This window comes from Ambystoma mexicanum, chromosome 13 (genome assembly GCF_040938575.1).
Source record: "Ambystoma mexicanum isolate Mex_15411 chromosome 13, UKY_AmexF1_1, whole genome shotgun sequence".
Taxonomy (NCBI): Eukaryota; Metazoa; Chordata; class Amphibia; order Caudata; family Ambystomatidae; genus Ambystoma; species Ambystoma mexicanum.
This window is the reverse complement of record NC_090938.1, coordinates 623438415-623460814: the sequence shown is the minus strand read 5'-3', so window position 1 is coordinate 623460814 and position 22400 is coordinate 623438415. Positions and strand designations below refer to the sequence as shown.

The 22400-nt window shown below is 45.2% G+C and overlaps 1 protein-coding gene across 2 annotated transcripts in view; it reads right to left on the bottom strand.

The window, feature by feature from the left end:
• Positions 1-21387, bottom strand: part of LOC138521583 (keratin, type I cytoskeletal 13-like) — a 30076-nt gene extending 8689 nt beyond the window's left edge. The window contains exons 1-6 of one of the 2 annotated variants that reach the window (XM_069634525.1): positions 20782-21387; positions 13018-13094; positions 8767-8923; positions 5208-5369; positions 4972-5097; positions 279-499 (exon numbers count right to left, since the gene is read on the bottom strand). In XM_069634525.1, coding sequence (XP_069490626.1) covers positions 279-499; positions 4972-5097; positions 5208-5369; positions 8767-8923; positions 13018-13094; positions 20782-21294 — 1256 coding nt within the window. In that variant the 5' untranslated portion in view covers positions 21295-21387. The remainder of the gene's footprint in view (positions 1-278; positions 500-4971; positions 5098-5207; positions 5370-8766; positions 8924-13017; positions 13095-20781) is intronic. The other variant, XM_069634526.1, reaches the window with a different exon arrangement.
• Between the last annotated feature and the right edge of the window lie 1013 nt (positions 21388-22400).

The following is a 22400-nucleotide window of genomic DNA, read 5'->3' as shown; positions in this document are numbered from 1 at the left end:
ATCACCTAGTCACCCTGCTATAGAAAACACAATTAACAAAAGAAGAGACTATATAAATATGAAAACCTGTCAAAGGTGTGGCAATTATTATTACTCTGAAACTATACAAGCATTTTAGGGCCAAGTCCACAGCCCCAGTGCATGAAAATACACACTAAATATCATCATATATTGTGTCCGGACATACTATGGCAATACAACTGAATACTCTACCGGAAACTGTGCCATTTGGTGCTGCCTTTAAAGGTGAAGTGTTAGGAAGCAATGAAATCACTTACTTGGCATCCTGGCCCTCTAACAACTGTCGGTACATGTTGATTTCCATCTCCAATTGGTTCTTTGCATCCAGGAGCGTCTTGTACTCGAGGCTCTGCTGCTCCATGTCGGACCGCAGGTTTATGAGCTGTGCTTCATAACCACTGATGACGGACTGGATCTGGAGAAGCTGTGCTCCATAGCGAGCTTCTGTGTCGGACAGGGAGGCTTCCAGGCCAACTTTCTGATGGTTCAGAAGAAAAGGATTATGTCTATAAGAAAGTTGGTCTCACATAACATCACCCAGTGGAAAAGGGAAAGACCCACATTTGTTTGTTTTTTTTATTCTGTAGAGGATCAAAAATAATTGTAATATCAAAAGAATGGTTGGTGTCACTAACAGAAGCACACGAAGATATAGTGACACAAAGAGCATTAATTGACTGCAGTGGTCTACAAACTTTAGTTTTTCATATCCTATGAACTACAACTCCCATAAAAAAGAGGCCTGGGTGCCCCTCTGAGAGAACGAACAGTGAGCAAAAACGTGGCTCCGGTCTCTCGAGTAGATGCCTTCTCAAAGAACAAGTCAATTGACCGTGTTTGCTCTCACAGAGGGGCGCACAGACCTCTCTGTTGCTTGTTTAGGGACATTTTAAGTTACCCAGGGTTATCCAGACATGTATCCCTTGCTCACTGTGCTTAAAGAGGCTCACCTCACTGAGGAGGCCCGACTAGGCCGAAACACGTGTCTGGGGTTGCTGTTGGTACCCTTGTTCATAGGAGATTTGGCTAGCATTTCAGTGCTGGACTGCCCAAGTGGGCATTTCTCCTCTCAGAAAGGTACAGTGAGCTGAAGTGTGGCTGCAGACTCTCGAGTGGCTACCTTCCCAAAGAACAGGTCAATGGGCCATGTTCATTCTCGCAGCGGGTGCCCAGACCTCTTTTTTACAACTCCCACCAACCATAGCCAGCATAGTCAAGGGTGAGGGATCATGAGATGTGTAATCCGGAACATCTGGAAAGCTAACGGTTGCAGAACCTGCTCTGAGCCAAACACATTTGCTTACTAATGGCTTCTAGGCACATACAATAGGATGCATAGTTTCCAAAACTTCCTGCAAATAGAGAATTGTGTCACCAAAGAGAAATGCCAGACATCTAATTGCAGTTTCTATTGATAGTCATTGCCCGGCAATTGTTTCAATGGGCCTCATTACGACCCTGGCGCTAATGGGTTAACGGCTCCGTAAAAGGCTGCAGCGCTGTTAACCCATTAGCGCCTTACTACGAGGTCCCTTTGCGGGACCCGACCTGAACGGCTGGTCTAGTAGGGACCCGCAAAGGGACCTTGGTGCTATGTACGGTACCACAATTTGCGGTACCGTACTTAGCGCCTATGCCAGTCCCATTGACCCCTATGGGGCAAAAATGGGAATGGGGAAGGGCCAATGTTCAATGGGGAATTACCGCCCCGCCAGTGCTATTAGCGCCATGGTTTAGCGCCAGTATCGTAATGAGGGCCAATGTGTCAAATGACATTCAAGTTATTGCATTACACATAGCAGAAAGCCAGGACCAAAAAATGAGAGCAAAGTGTTAAGAATGGCATGAAAGGGACAATCTCCCATAGGCCCTTGATGTACCTATGTAGCTTTCCCAGGAGGATGAAGAAAGTTGGAGTTGAACATCATTGGGAGCTTCGGGCATGGGGGGCGTATAGTTGCAGGTTGCCCGAGTTCAAGGTTCATGATGAAAATTGAATCAGGGTAGATGCACAGGTGCGTTGGACCAAACATTTACAAGTCAATCATGCAGCCAGCTGGTGACAATGAAAGTTGGCCACCGGTTCTGGGGGAAATTTGGGGACCATTCCTTGGAAAGGGCAGTGAAATGTGCTGAGGATCTTCCTGAAAGCGGGGAGGGTTGGGTTGGTGTGATGTTCAGCGTGTGATGCAGGACACCCTGTGTGATCACCAACCTCCTTTCAGCTCCCTGAAGACTAAAATGTTCTGGGTGTAGACTGAAATCCAGTCCCGTGAGAAGCAAACCCAGAAACAGTCAAATACACCAGCCTCATACAAAAACAGAACTAGTATGCAAAGCCCAACACTATTTGCCAAAATGCCAAGGATGCACAAATGGTTTTCAAATGAAGTCGCACTCCTTGGCAATTAGGATAGGCTTCACACACAGGACAGCAAACATTAGGAGCAGAGATCAAAACGACTCTAGGAGGCGTCTCGAGAGCATCAGAATACATTATGTTCAGGCATGGGCCATGACTGGGACACAGAGACGCTATAAGCAACGCAAAGTTGCTCTTCTGCCTCAGGGATATGCTCCCCTACATCTGTGCCCCATCCCACACCACCCCCTCCCCCGACTCCCCAGGGGGGGAGCACAGGACACGGGTGGCGTGTGCATCATGGTGCTGATGCTGTTGGACAGACAGGGTCATGTAGGTCACCTCAGAAACTGGCTAAGACAGTAAACGCGTGGCTTCCATCTTCTCAACCGGCCTCCATTTTGTCACCTTGCTTGTGGCGGCTAGGGCAGATCTGTAGTGACCATGGGAACTACGATCATGACAATACGCATATTGAAAAGCCACTTGTCAGAGAAGACTGTCCTGGGCAGATATGAACATGGGAAAGACAGTGACCCACTGACAAAGTCATTCACAGTGAAGTAGGAGGCAAAGCTTCTGCAAATACCATGACTTGTCCTCAAATGTTTGACCCACATTTTCCGCCAAATCACACATACCACTGCCATTACAACTCACACCCTTGCAGCCTTTTACCTCGTGGCATTAAAGTAGAATTGCCATTTCTTCACTTTCCAGAGCCAGTAGGTTTGTTTGCCTTTTTTAGTTTTGGCTATTAAGTGATTGTTTAGCACCATCTATAAGCCAGAACTATTGCATTAAAGTACAGCTATGGAGAAATGGCATATGGGAGGGTTAGAAGCTTGGCGGTGTTGCTTGTTTATCTATTCACCCATTGACCTCCCATGGCCATGTTAATCTCTATGGCCATTCCCACCCACTTCGACACCTCCCGCCCAAAACGTATCCTCCTAGATATATTTGAGATAGATGTATCAAGCCTTATGATCAAACTTTGAGTTTGTAGAGCCTGCCAGGAATTTTTTAAAGCAGCCTTCTGAAAGTAGGCCTTATTATAAGTTGGGCGGTGTGGGTAAAATGTGCTGATATTACTGTATACCACCAGATTACCGCACTGCCCAACTATACATTTTGTGGAAAGTTGGAGGGTTCACCTCCCGCTATGAGCGAGAGGTAAATCTGCTCACTTTCTGCCAAATTTCAGCAGAATTACCGCAGGCGGAATTACTGTTGAAGTATTTCCCCCAGAATCCCCCATTGAGTCCTATGGACTCAAAGTAAATGGGGACTTACACCATTTACCGTCACTTGTAATCTGGCGGTACAATTGCCAGACGAAGTGGCAGTAACCGTAATACAGTTTGGTGATATCTTGGCTGATTTACCGCTTGATACCACCAAATTTATAATGAGCCCCAAATTGGAGCTGTAAAAGTGCTACTGGTGGGATCAAAAAGTCTTAACCAAGTGCTTAACTCAATTTATAAGCACTATGCATGCCCTTCACTGAAGTCCTGTTAAAACGAGCATTGACACGCAAAATCTCACTCTTCTTCCTTCCTACCACTGGAAAACACAAGAGGGTGACTGGATTACCAGAGCACACCCTCTACTCAGGCACCCTACTGGCCACTAGGCTATGCCCCATCTGGCAGGGACACACAGATACAGCCACCCAGCTAGAGGAAGGTAATGGTTGTGACTGGAAAATAATGTATTAAGTCGCAGCAACCATATTTGTGCCATGACACAAATGTTGATTATTCCGATCACTGAGAGATTTTGAAGAAAGTGTCTGTGCACCTTCAATGCTTTTATAGGACAGTGTGTGTGGGAACATCTACTAGGTGGCATGCAGAGGGAAGATGTATGTTTGGTGCGTGCTCTGGGACTTGCCCAGTCACGTAACTGTAGTTGGGGCAGAGCATTTGTGAATGTATTCTGGCCCTCAATGCGAGCCAAAGATTGTTGATAGGAGTGAAACTGATGTAGTCTCTCTTTTTCAACCACAAGTCTGACCACTGTGTTTTGGACTCAGTGATGTGAGGACATAATGGGACTTACTTGAGGCAATTAGAATAGCAGTACCAAAAACGACCAACAATGTTTCAGAAGGCTTGTGTCGGGCAAAAAGGGCTGCTCTAAGTGCCTGGTACTTGAGAGTAAATAGAAAGACTAAGAAGGGGCCCTACTCTTATGAAGACAGAGTGGTTTATTACCATTGTCCTCCTCTACAAGAGTATACCCTCCTCTTCCAACCATGAACAAGTGTTATCCGTACATCGTGCCCCTTTGAGGGCCAAGGAGCGCTTGCGCGCACCCACACACACACATACATTCACTCTCCATCACACAAACACACACACACACACACACACTCACTCAACAGCACTCAAACACACACGCACATTCACTAACCAGCACTCAAACAGATAAGGCAAGTAAATATTGATCCTGATCTTCCAAAATCGAAACCAGTTAGTCGCATCAAAGATTAGAATTAGCTTCAACTTGTAACTGATTGGCCACATATACAGTGTTGATTTACAAAGTTTAAAATGACAAGAGCTAAAGTGGCGACGTACCATGCTGTACTGTGACTGTAGCTCGATTTCTGAGCCTTGCATGCCCCGTCTAATTTCGGTGATCTCGCCCTTCCCGGACTGTACCTGTTCAACATTAGCCAGAACCTCCTTCTGTAACTGTTCACTCTGTAAATGAAAGCAGACAGGAAGATGTTTAGTCATTTAGGCAGGCAGCTATTGGTATGTCCTCTGTGCCTTGAGAGCACAGTATTTAGAAATCGACTTCCATAACTTACGCTGGCGATGAATGTGGCTTCAGCCTCCCTGCGGTTTTTGTCCGCCATGAACTCATATTGTTCCCTCATTTCGGTGAGGACCTTGGTCAGGTCTAGCCCTGGAGCAGCGTCCATTTCCACACTGACTTGGCCTGTCATCTTCGTGCGCATTTCACCCACTTCCTGTACAAATGAGCACAAAAATATTCTGATCAAGGAAGGCCACGTTCTTGATAAATCAGTTACATGGTTGCATCAAATGCCTCAGAAGTTCTGTGGTTCACTTCTGTGTGGAGTGTGTCATTCTAACCTTTTATCTTGAAATGTATGATAGTGCTTATATGATCATGAAATTAATCAGGCTGTTTTTCAGTATGATTGTCCAATGTAGAATGTTTGAAGAAGGCGTTTCTTAACAGAATTTGTATCTTTTACAAAAGCGAATAAACATTTTTCTGGAGTTATCCCTTCAGCCGCAGCCAGCGTAGTTACTGGCGGGGGATCATGGGAGTGGAAGCCCAAACATCTGAAGAAACACAGGGTGCAGATCCCAATCCCCTTATTTGGCTGAAGGCAGCCACCACCACCAAGGCATCATTTAGGGCCTTAACAATCAAAGCAAAACAAAGACCAATTCTCCACCGCACTCCAGCTTCATCATTAGCACCTTAGGCCATGCAGATTAAGCAGAGGATATGGGAATGGTGTGCTAACTCCTATATCCAGACACTTACATTCTGTCATCCTTACACAAGCATTTTCCATCAGTCGAGGGTATGGTCACACAACATTGGTCACCCACGTGGATAAATGTAGTGATTTCAGGTACTTGTCCTATTATTCATTGTTGGGGAAATAAAACACATGTGTTTCTATATGTTTAGAGAATGATGGACATTGGGCCTCATTAGGAGTGTTGCTGTAAGGCAACATAGGCGCCGGTAGTGCTACCGGCGCCGTTGTTACTTCGCTGCAACATTCCGAGTTTGCTCGCGGGTGCCGCTTTGGACACCTGGTCAGACCAGGCGTGCAGAGCGGTACCCGCGAGCAGACCAGGATGGTAGCTGCGGTACCGTTAGTAACGGTACTGCTGCTATCATCCTCATCCTCCCCATTCTCATTGAGCTCTATGGGGGCTCAAATGGGAATAGGGACGTACCAGGTCCGGGTCCCGCAAATGGGAATTACCGGGCCCTCCAAGGTCAGAATGGCCCAGTAAGTCACCTTTTGCGGGACTCGGACCTAGACCCGAATTTGGGGATAGCCAGGCCCTTATTAAGGGCATGGCTACCTCCAAACTAGTAATGAGGCCCAGTATGTCAAATCACCATTATACATAATATCCTAGAACCAAAGCTCTTATGCGTCAGCATAAAATTTTAGTGAGCAATCCCGTAAGTAGCAGATATTGGGATCTCGCTTTGAGGTATTCATGAAAGCCAGAGCAGTTCAAGCCACAAATGGGCAAGACAGTCTTTGACTCGTGGAATTTTATTTGGCACTACTGAGTTTGCTGAACTATTGATATAGGGCTTGCGCGTCTTTTCAAAGATCCTTCTGGGAGTCAAATGTTTCTAAATATTTGATTTCAATGAACTTGAGAAAGCTTTGGATGGCCGTCTAGAAATTCAAAAATCCATGACAATGTGGGGAAAGGGCTTCTAATGGCAGATATATTAACAATAACTACACAATGGGCCTCATTACACGGATGGCGGTAAGGATTTACCGGTACCGGTAAAATACCGGTACCGGTAAATCCTTACCGCCTTACTACGAGGTCCCTTTGCGGGTTGGGGGATTTAACGCCTGCTTTTTGCAGGCATTAAAAACCAACCCGCAAAGGGACCCAGGGAGCTAATTACGGTACTGCAATTTGCGGTACCGTACTTAGCGCCTTCTCCATTCCCATTGAGCCCTATGGGGCAAAAATGGGAATGGGGAAGGGCAATGGTGGAAGGGGGAATTACCGCCCCGCCAACCTTGGAATGGGGCGGTAATTCCCCTTTCCGCAAAGGCGGTGCCGGCTAATAGCGCCATGGTTCTCCGCCATCCGTGTAATGAGGCCCAATTACATTGGGAACTCAATGAAACAACTTTGAGTGGCATATGTATTGATGATGTGTAGGGAATCATTGACTTTGAGAATCAGATGGAAGGAATCCCAGTGCCAGATATATGGATGACATCTGTGCCCAGTGACCTCAAAAACCTGGCAAAAAATGATATTGATGAAGACTATTCAATCAGCAGTCGTGTGAACGGGCGGAAGGGGGTGCAGATTTCCAGTGACGGATACATTAATGATATCTATGTGGTCTGTGATGTAGGAACAAGAAATAACTGTTTCCAGTGAACAAATATACTGATAATACGGTTGGGAAGACTGAGATTGGGAATCAGGGAGAAGGACTTCCAGTGCCAGGTACCCTGATGATGCTTTTGCAATTAGCGACCTTTGGGAATAAGTAAGAAGGACTTTTAATACCAGGTTTTTATTGATAATATCTGTCATAAGTCATCTTGGGAGCAAGGAGAAAAGCTTCTAGTGACGGATATGTTGATGATATTTATGTGATCAAAGAGCTTGGATAAAAGATCAAAGACCTTTTAGTGACCAAATGTATTAATGAGATTAATGCGATTATTGACCTTGGAAAAGAGTGGGAAATATTTCCAATATACAAAGATAGTGATGGCATCCTTAAGATCGGAAACAGGAATGAGTGGAAAGGGTAATATTGAAAGAATCAGATGTTAACTACAGATCCTAAAACGCCTTCCAAAAATATTGAACTCATGCAATATTTGAAAGTATAAGAGACAATGGGCCTCATTACAAATCAGGCGGTCCGGAAATAACGGTGGCGGTAAACCCGCCGCCACAGTTGTTTCCGGACCGCCTGATCCCGACTCCTGCAGGCAGGAGGTGATGTTCCCGCCAGGTTTGACCTGGCGGGTTTAACACCACCCGCCTGCAAGCGGGCGAGTAAACACCGGCAGCATTACGAGATGCTGCCGGTGTTTCCATGATCCCCATTCCCATCGAGCCCCATAGGACTCAATGAGAATGGGGATTAACACCATTCGGCCTCCATGATTCCCGGAAAACCGGGTTTGTAATGCCCCGGTAATTCCGGGAATCACGGAGGCGGAATGGTAATACGAGTCCGGCGGTAACCAGGCAGTTTTACCACCTCGGTTACCGCTGGACTCGTAATGAGGCCCAATACCTTTGTTCTTCTGCAAATTGTAAAAGGGCACTAACACACCTTGACATGAGGTAGCACCCCACAATACAAGGAAATGACTGAATCAGGATACCCTTGCTACGGGCCAACAATAGGTAAACGCAAGCCGTCAATACAGGCTTGACACAAACATCCAATGGCTATCAAAGCAGTGAAGATAATGCATGAGACCCAAAAAGGAGACACTCTAAATATAGTCATGTGTTTGGGAAATATTGGCAAGTTTGTGGGATTGATCACCAGACGCAGTCACTGACCGCTGCCCCACCACTTTGTCAGAAAGCATATTCCCCCCGCTAACTATCATGCAGGCATATTGTGCAGATTACCTCCTCATGGCTCTTTGTGATGTAAGCCAACTCCTCCTTCTGGCTTTCGATCTGCATCTCCAGGTCAGATCTGGACATGGTCAGCTCATCCAGGACTCTGCGTAGACCATTGATGTCAGCCTCCACACTCTGGCGCATGGCCAGTTCATTCTCGTACCTTTCGGAAGAAAAGGTGATCTTCATAAAAGGACAGAATGTTTTATCATTAGAAATTTCTACATCTCTGCCCTTTTAGGTTGTGTTTCAGGTGCGGTCATCTGCTTCTCATTATCCCTTGCTCTTTGGGTATTCATTTGCTGGTCTTCAGCACTTGCATTTCAGCACCAATATACAGTCACATGCTTAGTATCGAAAGTTAATTTATCCAATAGAAGGCCTAGCAAAAGTATTATTCAAGGCGATGATCTGGATGTCATGGGCTTCAAGAGATGATCACATAATCATTCAATAAAACTTGCAGCCACATTAATACTATTTTGTGTACAGTACGTAAAAGGCACTTCTGTTATACTACTTCCCTACTCAATGCTATTTTCCTAGTGGTGGACAGCTCATAAGTTCAGTTCCAGCATCTCGCATGTGGCCAGCCTGGACCTTGCAAGTTTCAATTAAACAAAAAGAAAAACAGGGTACCAGGTATTTAAGAGCTCTGTGAACTGGTCAACAAACTACTATACTTTGGGAGTATAAATGGGGACTTCTGCAATCCAAAGGAACTGTAGGTAACCCCAACCTTCTCTTGAGAAACAAAACAAACTGATTGTTCCTTGGACATACGCTGTCACATGTGATTCATGAAGAGACAAGTACAAATTGAAATATACACTGCGTGTTTTAATCACAGTTATGATTCTAAATTTTTCCCAACTTTGCCAACATGTGTTTCAACCACCTTTGCTCTTTTTCAAGGCAAAACTTGTTACAATAACACTGTCTTCATCAGCCAATGGGTTTGTTATGCCGTTGGGAGGTATGTTATGCTTTGTATGGGAATATACCCTTGTGAGGAGCAACGATAGCTCGTGCTCTCGTCTTTTGCATGTAATAGGCCTTCTTGCAGGACTAATCTCAAAGTTCGAATGACAAAAAGAAGTCACGTTGACAAACAATTGCATCCTATTTGTATCGAAGTGCCACATGTGGCCCAAACCGCCATATTTCCTGAGACTCGTGGTCAGACAGTATTTATCGAATAGGAATCAGTTCCCTCAAACGTTCGTACATAAATGCTGTTAGGGATCGTCTCGAAATGTGATAGATGGGAATTACCATTCATCTGCTGTCATCGCCTCATAGGCGCCATGTCGCCACTATCATGTTTTGAATGCTCGCGCGTTTCCGCGTGTCCATTGAGAGGCAGAATAAAACGTTTTTTTTTTTTACAAGCAAGGAAACACGCTCCCTACTAGCCAAGTAAGAGAAGAACACATTGTTCATCTAAATCTCTCCATGGGTTTTAATCCTGTCCTGCCTTGTAACTGGCTTTGGAGCGTTGGGAGATAGGGAACATAAGTCCTCACCACAAGCTAGCTTGTGTCTAGCCAACCAACGGGATAGGGGGGGGTCCTTTCCTTGTTCCCCCACTGTAGCTGGAAACCTTACACTTTATCTCACTCTGAGATGTTCAGGTGTTTACATGCTGTTTTGAAAATGTTTAGTACTCAGAAGTGATGGTTAAATTATAAGTTATCCTGATCCATTCACAATTTTCTATTCATGAATTTCAATGTTTATGGAAATGAATGCACACCACACGGTTTATAGACATAATTTCGAAATCAAAAATTTCGAAAGTCAAAAAGTCGAAAAAAAAATGTCGAAAAAAATAATGTCGAATTTATTTTTTATGACGTTTTTTTTTCGAAATGGGGGGGTTCCCCCCAACCCGTTTTTTCTTTTTTTTTTTTTTTTTTTTACCTATTTTTTTATATAAACTAGAGCCCAAAAAAAAATATCAAAAAAAAAATAATTCGGCATTTTTTTTTTCGACATTTTTGATTCGACTTTTTTGACATTCGAAATTTTGTATTCGATATTATGACTGGACACCACACCACACATTAACATATCCATTTGTTGGATACCAAGTCAATTAGTATTAGTAGTTTTGTTTGAATTTATTTCTCACAGCTTTTGTATTTCCTTGTGAACACATATTTGAGACCCCCTCATTAGCTGTACCACATTTTGGGGCAATCCCCTTTTCATGTTCATACCACACATTAACATACACAACCCAACCCCTCCACCCCCACCTAAGCAGGAAATCAGATGCATACCCACCCTAATAAAACAGTAAAAACTGGAGATGTCACAGAGGGAGCATCACTAGTGCCAGGGTGCAGAGCTTAACTCACCCTTCCCAGCTTACACTCTTACCGCCATTTTGAATGTGCCAGAGAATCTGGCAGAAAGACCACAACCGTATCTGCGGTGGCACCTTTCTGCCAGGTTGTTCTCATTAACCATATGGAGCGGATGTCATTACAGGGCAGACGCCGAATTTCCACACCTAAATCTACACCCTGTGGGTACTGTGAATTAAGCTCCACCATGCGCGCATGCTTGCATGGCAGAGATCATTAATGGTGGCTGCCATGAACAAACATGGCTGCCGTCATTTTAACTTATCCCTGTGGACTCCAACTGCACATGGAAAAATGCAATCAAAGTCAGTAGGGCTCACTGTTTTTCCACCAGCATCAGCAAACTGTGCCAACAGCGATTCATTTGGATTCCCTCCAGGGACTTTAGATATACACAGATATATGTTCTTCGGTGGTTCCTGCTCCATGAAGAGAATCTTTCAAAAAATGCTGCAGAAGTGGGAAACCTGAGGTTTCTAAAGAAACCATCTCAAACACTAATAGTTGAAAAGAGCCGATAAATCAATTGAATCTGCTTGCTCATCACATCACGGCTCGCCTCATTACCGGCTCTTGGAAATGTAACCACCTCAAACCTGCCATGCATGAAATACATTGCCTGCCTATCCCAGCTTGGAGGATCTGGTTCAATGCAATATGCCTCAACCATTGGCGGTACAGCATCTTACGAGATGGATGAACTAAAAACCTTGTGCGGCCCACGCTCACCTCGAAGTAAGACCACCACGAGACTGGGAACTAGACTGACTTGCAATGAGAAAACTAAGAAACAGCCCTTCTCATGCCAGGCTCTGGCCATCTCATCTGGAACGCAAGTCCAGTGGCAATCCAGACTGCTTCAAGTCTCCCTTTTCTTGGGGAAAAACTGAAGTCATGGCTTTTTCAACACCACCTTGGAGCAACCTAGATTCCGCTATCTTGTGCACACCCTCTATTATTATTATGCTATTCATTGAGCACAGACCTAGCTTCGAGGTCCAACCGAGCGCTTTACAGAGGTATACAACAATAAATATGCATAACAGAATGCTTTATAGAGGTAACAACAGAACAAATATACAGTAGGGGGTAGGATAGAGCGGGGCACTGTGGAGGGGTACAACAGTACAGGGTGGTGGAGAGGAGATGGGTGGACGGCATCTAGCGAGTCAGGTGGCACCCTCATCCGGATATTGCACTGTGATAAATATTACTAATGTTTACTTGATGACCTCTTAAAATCCCATTACCAATGTGTTGCTCTATGACCTGTACAGTGCTCCGTTGCACCAGAGCTAGGTTTGTGCTATAAAAAATATATCATAATAATAGTCATAAGAATTCTCCTTCAAAGCGGGAAATATAGTTCTAGGCGCCTATTCACCAAGTGTATGACTGTATGTCTGTACTCTGAGGCAGTCGATTATGTAAAACACTGTCTATAAGGACACAATAACTCTGACAGCATCACATCCAGTGTATTACATGTAATCCTAGATTCATAATAATGTATTTGTACCCTACAAAAGAGTTATAGGGTATTCCTGGCTCAGAAGGGCCATGGCATAAGGGATAGGGAAGCAGTTAGTATCCCTAAGAAGCCTTTTTATGACCCTGAGACCCAAAGATTGGACCAAGATTTGTGAATCCCAGGGTCCCTTATGCTATATTCCTTGTCTCTGGTACTTAAAAGTGTTTAGTTGTTTTGCCATTGAGTAGTGGTAGACTTTGTGGATATAAATGCCCATTAAAAATTAATGTGATCATGCTCAAAATTACACCACATTTCAATCAACTCTAGATTTTGAGCATACATACAGGGAGGGGATTGACATGCTACATGTGTAATGGATGAACTAACTGATGAATAAGAACATGCACTCACTTCATCTTGAAGTCTTCAGCTGCCAGCCTGGCGTTGTCCACCTCCAGGATGGTTCTGGAAGTGGTGGATTGAAAGAGCTGCAAAATGAGAAGAAATGGAGAGTAAGTTGCAGGTGCTGCTGGTTAGCCTGTCTCTCTGCACTTCAACATGCACGGTTAGAAGAGTACTTGGTTTCTGATGACTTAACAGGCATCCCTTTCTTAGCTGTATTCATGTCATTTTCCATTTGCCTAGTGGTGAAACACATTTAGAGCCTGATGGGTCTAAACATGAATATTACAAGATGTTGGTATCTCTCGATTCCAACTCTCGAGCTGTTCTCATTCTACTCGATCTCTCATCTGCATTTGACACGGTCAACCACTCCATCCTCATAAAATGACTCCACAATACCCTAGGTATCTCAGGATCTTTTTCATCCCCCATCTCTATCTCCACCTGTGGTGTCCCCCAGGGCTCCAACCTTTCTCCATAACATCTAGCTTGCTCTGCTTGCACACCTACTCTTCACCTATACTCCTTACTTCCAGTGTTATGCAGATGACACACAACACTTCTTCAAACTTCCATCTGATCCTCTCCATACATTCTCCATCATTCCTGACTGCCTATCGGCCATCCAGTCCTGGTGTACCTGCAATGATCTCTGTCTCAATGCCAGGAAGACTGAGATCCTTCCATTGGAATTTCTGCTCATTCTTTCTCCCCCTCACTCTGGCCACCCTCTATGGGCTCGCCCCCCTCTCCTTCATCTCAAGCCAACAACCTTGGAGTCACCTTTGACTCCTCTCTTTCCTTCCTTCCTCACATTCAGGACCTTGCCAAGAAGGCCCACTTTCAACTTCACCTCCTCCAAGGAATCCATCCTTTCCTCACGTTCCCCCAAAAGCTCAATGTCTCTAAAGCTCTGGTTCTCTCTAGGCTAAACTACTGCAATAGCCTCTTCCTAAATCTAAGCTCTTCTTCTCTACGACCCCTTCAGCTAATCCAGAATAGGGCTGCGACACATATCCTTGGCATGAAGCCTAGGGACTGCATCTCTCCAGCTCTAAAATCTCTCCACTTGCTCCCAGTTGCTGCAAGGATCAAATTGAAATCCCTCTGCTTCAGCCATGAGGCTGTCTGGGGCTGGGGACCATGCTATGTACAACTGATCCTCACTAAATACTCTCCCTCCAGAACTTTACGTTCCTCTGGCACCAATTTTCTGTGTGTCAAGTATTTCGCTAAACAGCAAGCTGGTGATCAATCTCTTTCCTCAGCTGGCTCCCTCCTCTGGAACAGCCTCCCACCTCCACTTCGTTTTGAGCCAGAGCTCCTCAAATTCCAGAAGCTCCTCAAGACCTTCCTACCTCCTACCTCTTCTGCTAAATCCCACAGTTGCTGATATTGGTGACCAGGGCCCTTGTGAGTCCACCCAGGCCCTGGCCTCAAAAACCCAATTGTTTTCAGCCTTCGCCCGCTCCCTAGTACTTGCCTTGGCACCCACTGGCCTGTGCTACCACAGGCCTGCACTTACCTATGTATTGGCAGTTGACCACGCTCACCAAGTCACTTAACAGCTGCCTGCCCGCACTTCCCCCCGTGATACTCCCAACACTTACCCCCCTCCCTCATTCCTTCTTTCTCTCTGCACTTGCACGTTCTGAATGCTCACAAAGCCTGGTAGGACTGCCTCTTTCTTTCATTGTTATATTTGTATTTCACTCCTATGTTCCCTCCCTGTTGCCCTGTAGGCACCTTAAAACACAATGTATTTGATGTATAAGCATCTTACAAATGCACAATAAATAAATAAATAAATGTTATTGTATAACTAATTAATAAGTATCCTCACTGCCCAGCAGCCAGCCTCAGAAATTAAAGGGCCTTTGCCACTTTGGCGCCTCTGAAAGGGTGATAGGACATGTGGCTGACTGTTCCCACACCAAACCAGTTTTTCTGGTGCACTTCTGTTTGGGAATATTATCTTAACCCCATTGGTCAGTTTATCACGTGTTCAGCATCCTACAAAATATATACAATTATTCCCCCCATATTTTCGAATCATGGCCTGATTGAGACTACAGGGCTCATTATGGCTTTGGTGATACTTGCAAACTCGTGTAAACCTCCTGCTTTTATGTGGAGGAAATGACCTCCAGACCAAAGAGTTATGGCATGTGGTTTTACCTATGCTGCAGAACTTCATATCCTCAAACGAGACCAATGGGACTTCAAAATGGGGAATAACTGAACAGTCCATATGGGTCCATATGGGTGCCTCTGGAAGAACTGAGACTCATTTACTTCCCGCTACTAGATTCGGTAAACATGCAGTAACTGCAAGAGTCTGCATGATTTAGAGTCATGCAGAGCCCCACAGTTATTCCCCATTTCGGCGTACGATAGAACTCCATCTTGGAAAGGAAGTATTACTGTGTGCGTTAATATCACATGCAGTAACGCTTTTGTGTGGAGGTAATTTCCTCCATGCAAAAGTAAGACCTTTTCAAGAGTTTCAGGTACATAACTCGTAATTTTGGCAGAGAGAAAAAACATCCGGCATTCAGAAAAAAACAGATTTTTTACCACTACTACCAAACTTGTAATGAAGATGTGTATTGACCTTAGGCGAGAGTCGACAGTGTTTTTGTTGATTTACTTCGGCAGTTCAAGCTTGGGTCTCCTCTTGGCTCCTTTCACATTGCTAAATACATGCTTTCACCTGGTTCGTCTATGTGTGAGGGGGTACAGATTGGAGGAGGAACTCCACACACATGTTTCCAGGTGATTGTTGTATCACTTGGTCTATGGACCATTCTTGGCCTTTTACGGTGGCAGATGACTGGGATAGCTTCCTCGGCTCACAGGGTGATGTTGACAATCTCTCCCATACTCTAGCATTATGACCTAAGAGGGTGTGCCATATGTCAAAGAACATTTATACCAACAGCTGTGGTCAAAAGATGCCTATGGTTATTGACCATCGCTAGATATAACTTCCCTGGTCTGTCATTATATAGTCTACGTTGATGAGTTTCTCTTTGGAATTTGTGAAATGTTCTTATTTCAAGTAACTAACTAATGCACCAAGTATCCCCAACAATGTTACTTGTTCCTGGAGGAATTCAGGTTCATGACCCCAAGAAAAGGAAACTTCAACAGTGTTTCCAAAGTTTGCCCAGCTTTGTGATTCAGCTCCCGGCTTATATCCTTGCAGCCCAAAAGCCTTCAGTGAAGCCAATGGTAGACCATGCGCGGACGCGCCTCAGGCCCTGCAGCCACAGCCATGCCACAGAAGCCCCCTCTTTCACATAGGATTTATTGGAAGAGACAGGCTCTTGCATGCTTCGAGAGCGGAGGTCGAGGTGTAACACGAAATGTGGTAGTAATGGGCTGTGACCTCAGCACACATGGCCACAGGCCAAAGAAGCTCTCCCGGTGTCGATGGTGATCCTAGTCAGTCATTCAACTGGTGTATAGTCAACTCAGTAGCTTCAGTTTCTACGGATGGAGCATACACAGGCACCCGGAGAGCTAAGTAGCTCACCAGACCTGCAACCAAGAGTGTCCTCTAGGAACATCAATGACTCAAAGTTCAAAGACAGGCCCTTCACATTGAGAGTCAAGTCAAAGGCCAGAGTGTCTACAGCAGAGGTGGGAAGAGCAGCCTGGCAATGCCACAGTTTAAAATGTGTGGTATCACTAACCACTTAGCTGTTACAAGAGGAAGGGAATGATGGCGGAGATAAGGCCTCAATGAATGTGAAGCCTGCCAATGGCTTCAGTTGAGAGCACGGTCAGAGGCAAGTTGACCTATGTCCTACATCTCAGAAGCTGCTGTATACACACAGGTGGTCCTTAAAGGGGAGGTCGATGAGATGTGGAGGAGGATAGATGCGAGGAGGAGGAAGGGTTCCTCAAAGTGTCCCACCAACCAGTGTGCATCGTCCCTTAGCCTGCAGTTGGCACACCGACCACAGTAAGGCAAAGACGAAATGCTGACAGTGAAAGTAAGGGAGGGAATGGCTGCCACTGGAGCGGAACACACATTTTCACAATACTGAAATCTCAGATGTGTTGCATCTCTAGCACATTGGAAAACACAGCTGTACAGGACACGAATAAGCCCTGAACATTGCTCCAGCGTGAGTGGTTTCCTCACAAATGTGGGAGACAGCTTTGCGGGGTAGAGGTCAACCCCAAAGAATGGGAGGGCTGACAACCACTAGGAGTTGCAGAGCAAAGATTTAACACAGGAGGCAATGCCTACACTGTAATGCATGCATTTGGGGGGTTGAGTGAACGAATGCATGCGTGGGTGGGGTTGGGTGAACGAATGCATGCATGTGGGGGGTGGGGTGAGTGAATGAATGCATAAATGGATGAACCAATCAATGAATTAATTGATTCGAGGTTGGGTGTTGGCTTGAGTGAATGAGATGATGAATGCACGAATTAGTGGATGCATGGGGATGGGGGTTGACTAGGTGAATCACTGCCTGAGTGGGCAGATGGGATGGTTGAGTGAATGGATGAATGGATACATGCATGCATGGATGGATGGGAAGATGTATGTATGAATGGATCTATGGATTGATCGATGGTTGAATAATTATTTAATATAATTATATGCGAATGGGTGGGATTCAATGAAAATGATGATGAATGAATACATTAATGACTGAGGGAATAAGTGGAAGAATGTGTGTATGGTGGCTTGAGTGAATGGGCTGATGAATTGATGAATGAATAAACGAATGAACGAGTGAACGATCTAGAACAAATACATCACGTGACTCTCTGGGCAGAAATACAATGTTGGAAGATTTGAACACACTCCTCTAGGAAAAGGAGAAGAGATGCATTAAACGATGCCCCCCAACTTCTTAAAATATTTACTAGGATTCTTGGTCGCCTGGCAATGGATGTGACACAATCTGGTAGCAGTATGCGATCCATGTGTTTGCCTCTAGCTCCCATAGGCACTTATGGAGGTTCTACATCTGCACAAAACATACTTCTTGCACATGCTATCATACATGGGCCCTGAGCTCGTTGATGGTCTTGGAGAAGTGGCCGTAGTCCTGTTTATTGGTGGTGGCTCCAGGTACCAGTGCTTTTCATACCACTCAGGAAACTTTACCTCCATCTTGCTTTTGACTGCTTCAAGGTCCCGAACCTCATCTTGGTAGGTGATTCAGGTTTTGCATGGTGTGTTTTTGTTGCCACCAAGCACGAAGCAGGATGCACTGGCACCACCAATACCAGCACCGAACCCTGCCCCCATAACCACAGAGGAGCTGTTAAAGGCCAGTGTGTTCAGGGAGGTGTATCCCACTAGGAGGTAAACTACTTATGCTGCCGAAAAAATACCCCCTGGCGGATGTTGAAACGTGGCTTGACATCTCCAGAGCTAGAACCTCTGCTAGGAGGATCCAATGGGAAAAGGTTCAAATTCATCATGGCAACAGGAAAAATACCAGGCCCAGAGCAAATAAGGTCACAGAGGGAGCATGTCTGCTTCCACTGGCTCTGCATTAATACTCTGCCAAGTGGGAACTGCAAATAGTCAACTTAATGCATTTCTCACCTTGATAAAGAGGCCCATGCTGGCAAGAGCTGGCGAGCCTCCCGTATTTGGCTACTAGAAATTCCTGGGAAGCAGAAGGGGGCCCTCACCCACCTCTTAACCAAGTAGCAATTTGAGACATCCTCCAGGGTCATACTTTTGAACACTGCTCAGATTTTTTGCAGTTTGCCCCCAGGGAAAACCTGATTAGACATCTCCTCCCTCACTTATTCTTGCTCCAGACTCAGCTTTAGGCCTGCAAGTGAAACTGAGTGAGGCAAACAGCCTCATTCTGCATTACTGTCATTTCCAAATTCCTACTCCAACCATCCAATTCATTTGAAGCTTTGTTTCTTAACCATACAAGGCCAGGAGCTAAAATATGACTACATCAAAGATTAACACATTTAGATATGGCAACTCAGCTTAAATTCAAACTATTTAAAATATGTGTACAAACTAAAACAGAACCCATTATTTGGTGGGTTACACAAAAGTACCACCCCTGTTCTAGTAGTGCGTACTTGAGATCTTAACGAATTGACTTAAAAAGCGTCTCTGTGAGAGAGCACATGGCAAATGGAAATGACATGAACGAGATTTTGCACATTCACACAAGTGGCATAATCTATTCACTTTTTGGTGGCATCCTACGCTCCCTTAATCCATTTATGTTTGAAGATTACCCAATTTAAAATTTCAACATAATATCCGTGTTTCCCGGTGAAATAGATCATTTAAGTTATTGCCCCTGGATGTGTCTTGCTGACTAAATATGGTCCAGCCATTCATATCTTTGTCTTAAATCCCAGTTGCTACCTTTCAGTGGAACACACGGATGGGGAATTCAAGACTGCCAATTTGTTTGTGTTTTCCAATTATATATCTTGACAAATCGGTGGTGTCTCAAACTTGTGAACAGGGATTCCAGGCTTTTCCCTCAAATGCATGGCACAGGTGCCGCGCGCCCAACGTGATGGGTAAAGTGTTTCAAAATAACTGTGCTTGTAGTTCTTTTTTAATATTTGAAAATGTATTTACCATGTGTCTACCCTAGTATGTGTTATGTTTTAAACAATTATTTATGTCAGCAATAATTTTAAATTAAAAACAATGCAAGGAATCATTGTGAACGATAATTTCGACTAATTTCGAAATTGATCAACTATTTTCAGCACTTTAGTCAAATATTGTGTAACTGTAGTTAAATAAGTATGAAACCACTGCCAGACTGTTGCAAGGCTTCTAAATTGCAGTATAAAGAGAAAGGTAATGAATGAGTGGTTGAATGGGTGGCTGTGTGGGCTAGTGGGTGGGGGGTGGATTGGATAGATGCGTTAATGAGTGAAGGGGTGAATGATTGAGCAAATGAATGACGGAGTGGAGGATAAATGGATGGATATGTTGATGGGTGGGTGTATGGGTGGGTTTGTGTGGAGCTCGGTGAATTGGTGGGTGCATGCATGAATGAAAGAATGAACAAATGAGGACATGGCTGCATGACTCTATTTTTGCATCAACGATAAAGAATGAATACATGAACATGTGAATTAATGAATGACCAGGCAGGTGGATTGATGGATGGATAGATTTGTGGATGCGCGGAAGCAAGGTTGAGTGAATTAGTTATGTTATGTTAAAGGTACTTATATAGCGCACCGTCACCAACGGAATTGGTCCCCAGGCGCTCTGTTAGTGAATTAAAAAATGTATGAATTAATGATTGAGCGAACGAGCAAGCAAATGAACAAACAAACGAACAAAGTAACGACAGAAAAAAAGCATGACAAATACATTGACAAGTGAAATCCAACACTGGCAGATTAGAATGCATTCCTCATTTCTTCGCGCAGAGGAGAGGCATCTAAAACAAAGCATGGAAATCTTGAAACATCTACTAGAAAACCTGGCAATATGGCAACGGATATGACACAAACTTATAAGAGGATGCTTCTCGAAGTAATTCATGTTCTTGAGAGAGGCATAGACAGGGTAGGGCCTAAGCGGGCAAGGCCCACCCAAAATTTGTAAATGCCCACTCAGCAGCACTGTGTGGGTATTTATAGATGTTAATGCCACTACATTAGCTTCAGGCCCGACTTGTTAGCCGATCCTGGCTAAGCCTCTGGATCTAGAGACTAACTCCGATTGACTGTCTTACGGAGGTTCTACCTCTACCCAAACCATACTCCCTTCACGTGCTACTGTACCTGGGCCCTGAGCTCCTCAATTGTCTTGTAGAAGTGGGCGTAGTCCCGTTGTGTGACAGAGGCCCCAGACGCCCCTTGCTTCTCGTACCAGGCGCGGATCTTCCCCTCGAGCTCGGTGTTGGCAGCCTCCAGTTCATGCACCTTATTCAGGTAGGAGGCCAGACGTTCGTTCAGGTTTTGCATGGTGTGCTTTTCGTTGCCGCCAAGCATGGATGAGGATGCTCCAGCCCCGCCACCGAATCCACCTCCAAAGCCGCCACCGGATCCACCTCCGAACCCGCCACCGTATCCACCGCCGAACCCTCCACCATAGCCTCCGGAAGAGTAGCCCCCACCGGAGCCAGAGCCACCAAAGCCAGATGAGAAACCTCCAGACACAGAGATGGACTGTCGGCCATGGGAAATCAAGCTGTCACCATGCCCGCCCCCGCCGTGTATGCTGAGAGCCTTCCGGTGAACTCCAGAGCCCGGCATTGGGCCGGCCATATCCACTCTGGAAAAGTTAAAATTCATGATGGCAGCAAGAAGCAAAGAGACAGGCCCAGGGCAAAGAGAGTCACAAGGCAGCTTCTGCAAGAGGACCAGAGTGCAGCTTCCCCCAGCCACAGCCTCCCCATTTATAGTCTGCAAAGTGGGAGTTGCGACCCGTCACCTGGAAGCATTTCTCAAGCTTGACAAAGAAGCCAACGTGGACAAGAATTGACAAGCGTCCCGCACTGGCCTTCCAAACATTCCTGTCAGGCAGGTGCAGCAGTAGCTGACCCCCCTCCTATCAAATTAACAAAAGCTCGGGGCTGCAGTTTTGACACATAGCTCAGGTTACTGCAGTTTGCCCCCGGGAACATCGGACTCGTGAACACCTTCCTCAGCGAGCTTGCCCCATTGCTGGAGACCCAACGCGTGACCGAGGTAGCGCGCAGCTCCCTGCACTCGGACTGCAACCCTGCCTCAGCTTCACCTCAACTCCCAGGTTCTGCCTTTCAGAGGCACTGACACTTGGAGGGGCGCTGAAGACCGCCCTGTTATACGTGTCCTCTAGTTGTGACTCCTGGCATATCGCTTGCAAAACAAGCATTTGAAAAGTAATTGAAAGCAGGACCCTCGGATAAATTGGCAATTCGCCCGGTTCAAACGACGCAGTGGGGGGAGAGTTCTCAAAATATTCATGAATGCCATTCTGCTTTTTAACAATATATATATATATGTTTATTTGGGAAAAGGAGCGTCGATTGTACCAGCTATTTACTCGGGGTATTTGATGATAACGTTGATTATAAAACGAATCCCAAAAACGCGAATTATAACATGCCAATGCCTGCTTGTTTGCATTTTGTAATTCGAGTGTTTGGGAATTATTTTCACCCGCTGGCCATTTAATGTATGCGCGGGGCACCCTTGCAACCCTCGCAGCCCATAATACCGAACTAGGGGAGCGGGGGGACACCCCTGCAAACCCCGCTGCCCTTGTTAGGTATTATGGGCTTCAATTTTTTATATCAGGTCGAATGCACAGTAAATGTGCATTCGACCTTTCTTTTTCGAAATTTTGGTGTAAACCCGATAATTTTGAATCAATGAATTTAACCAGTACAGATTTTTAATGCAAATCATAGAATGGA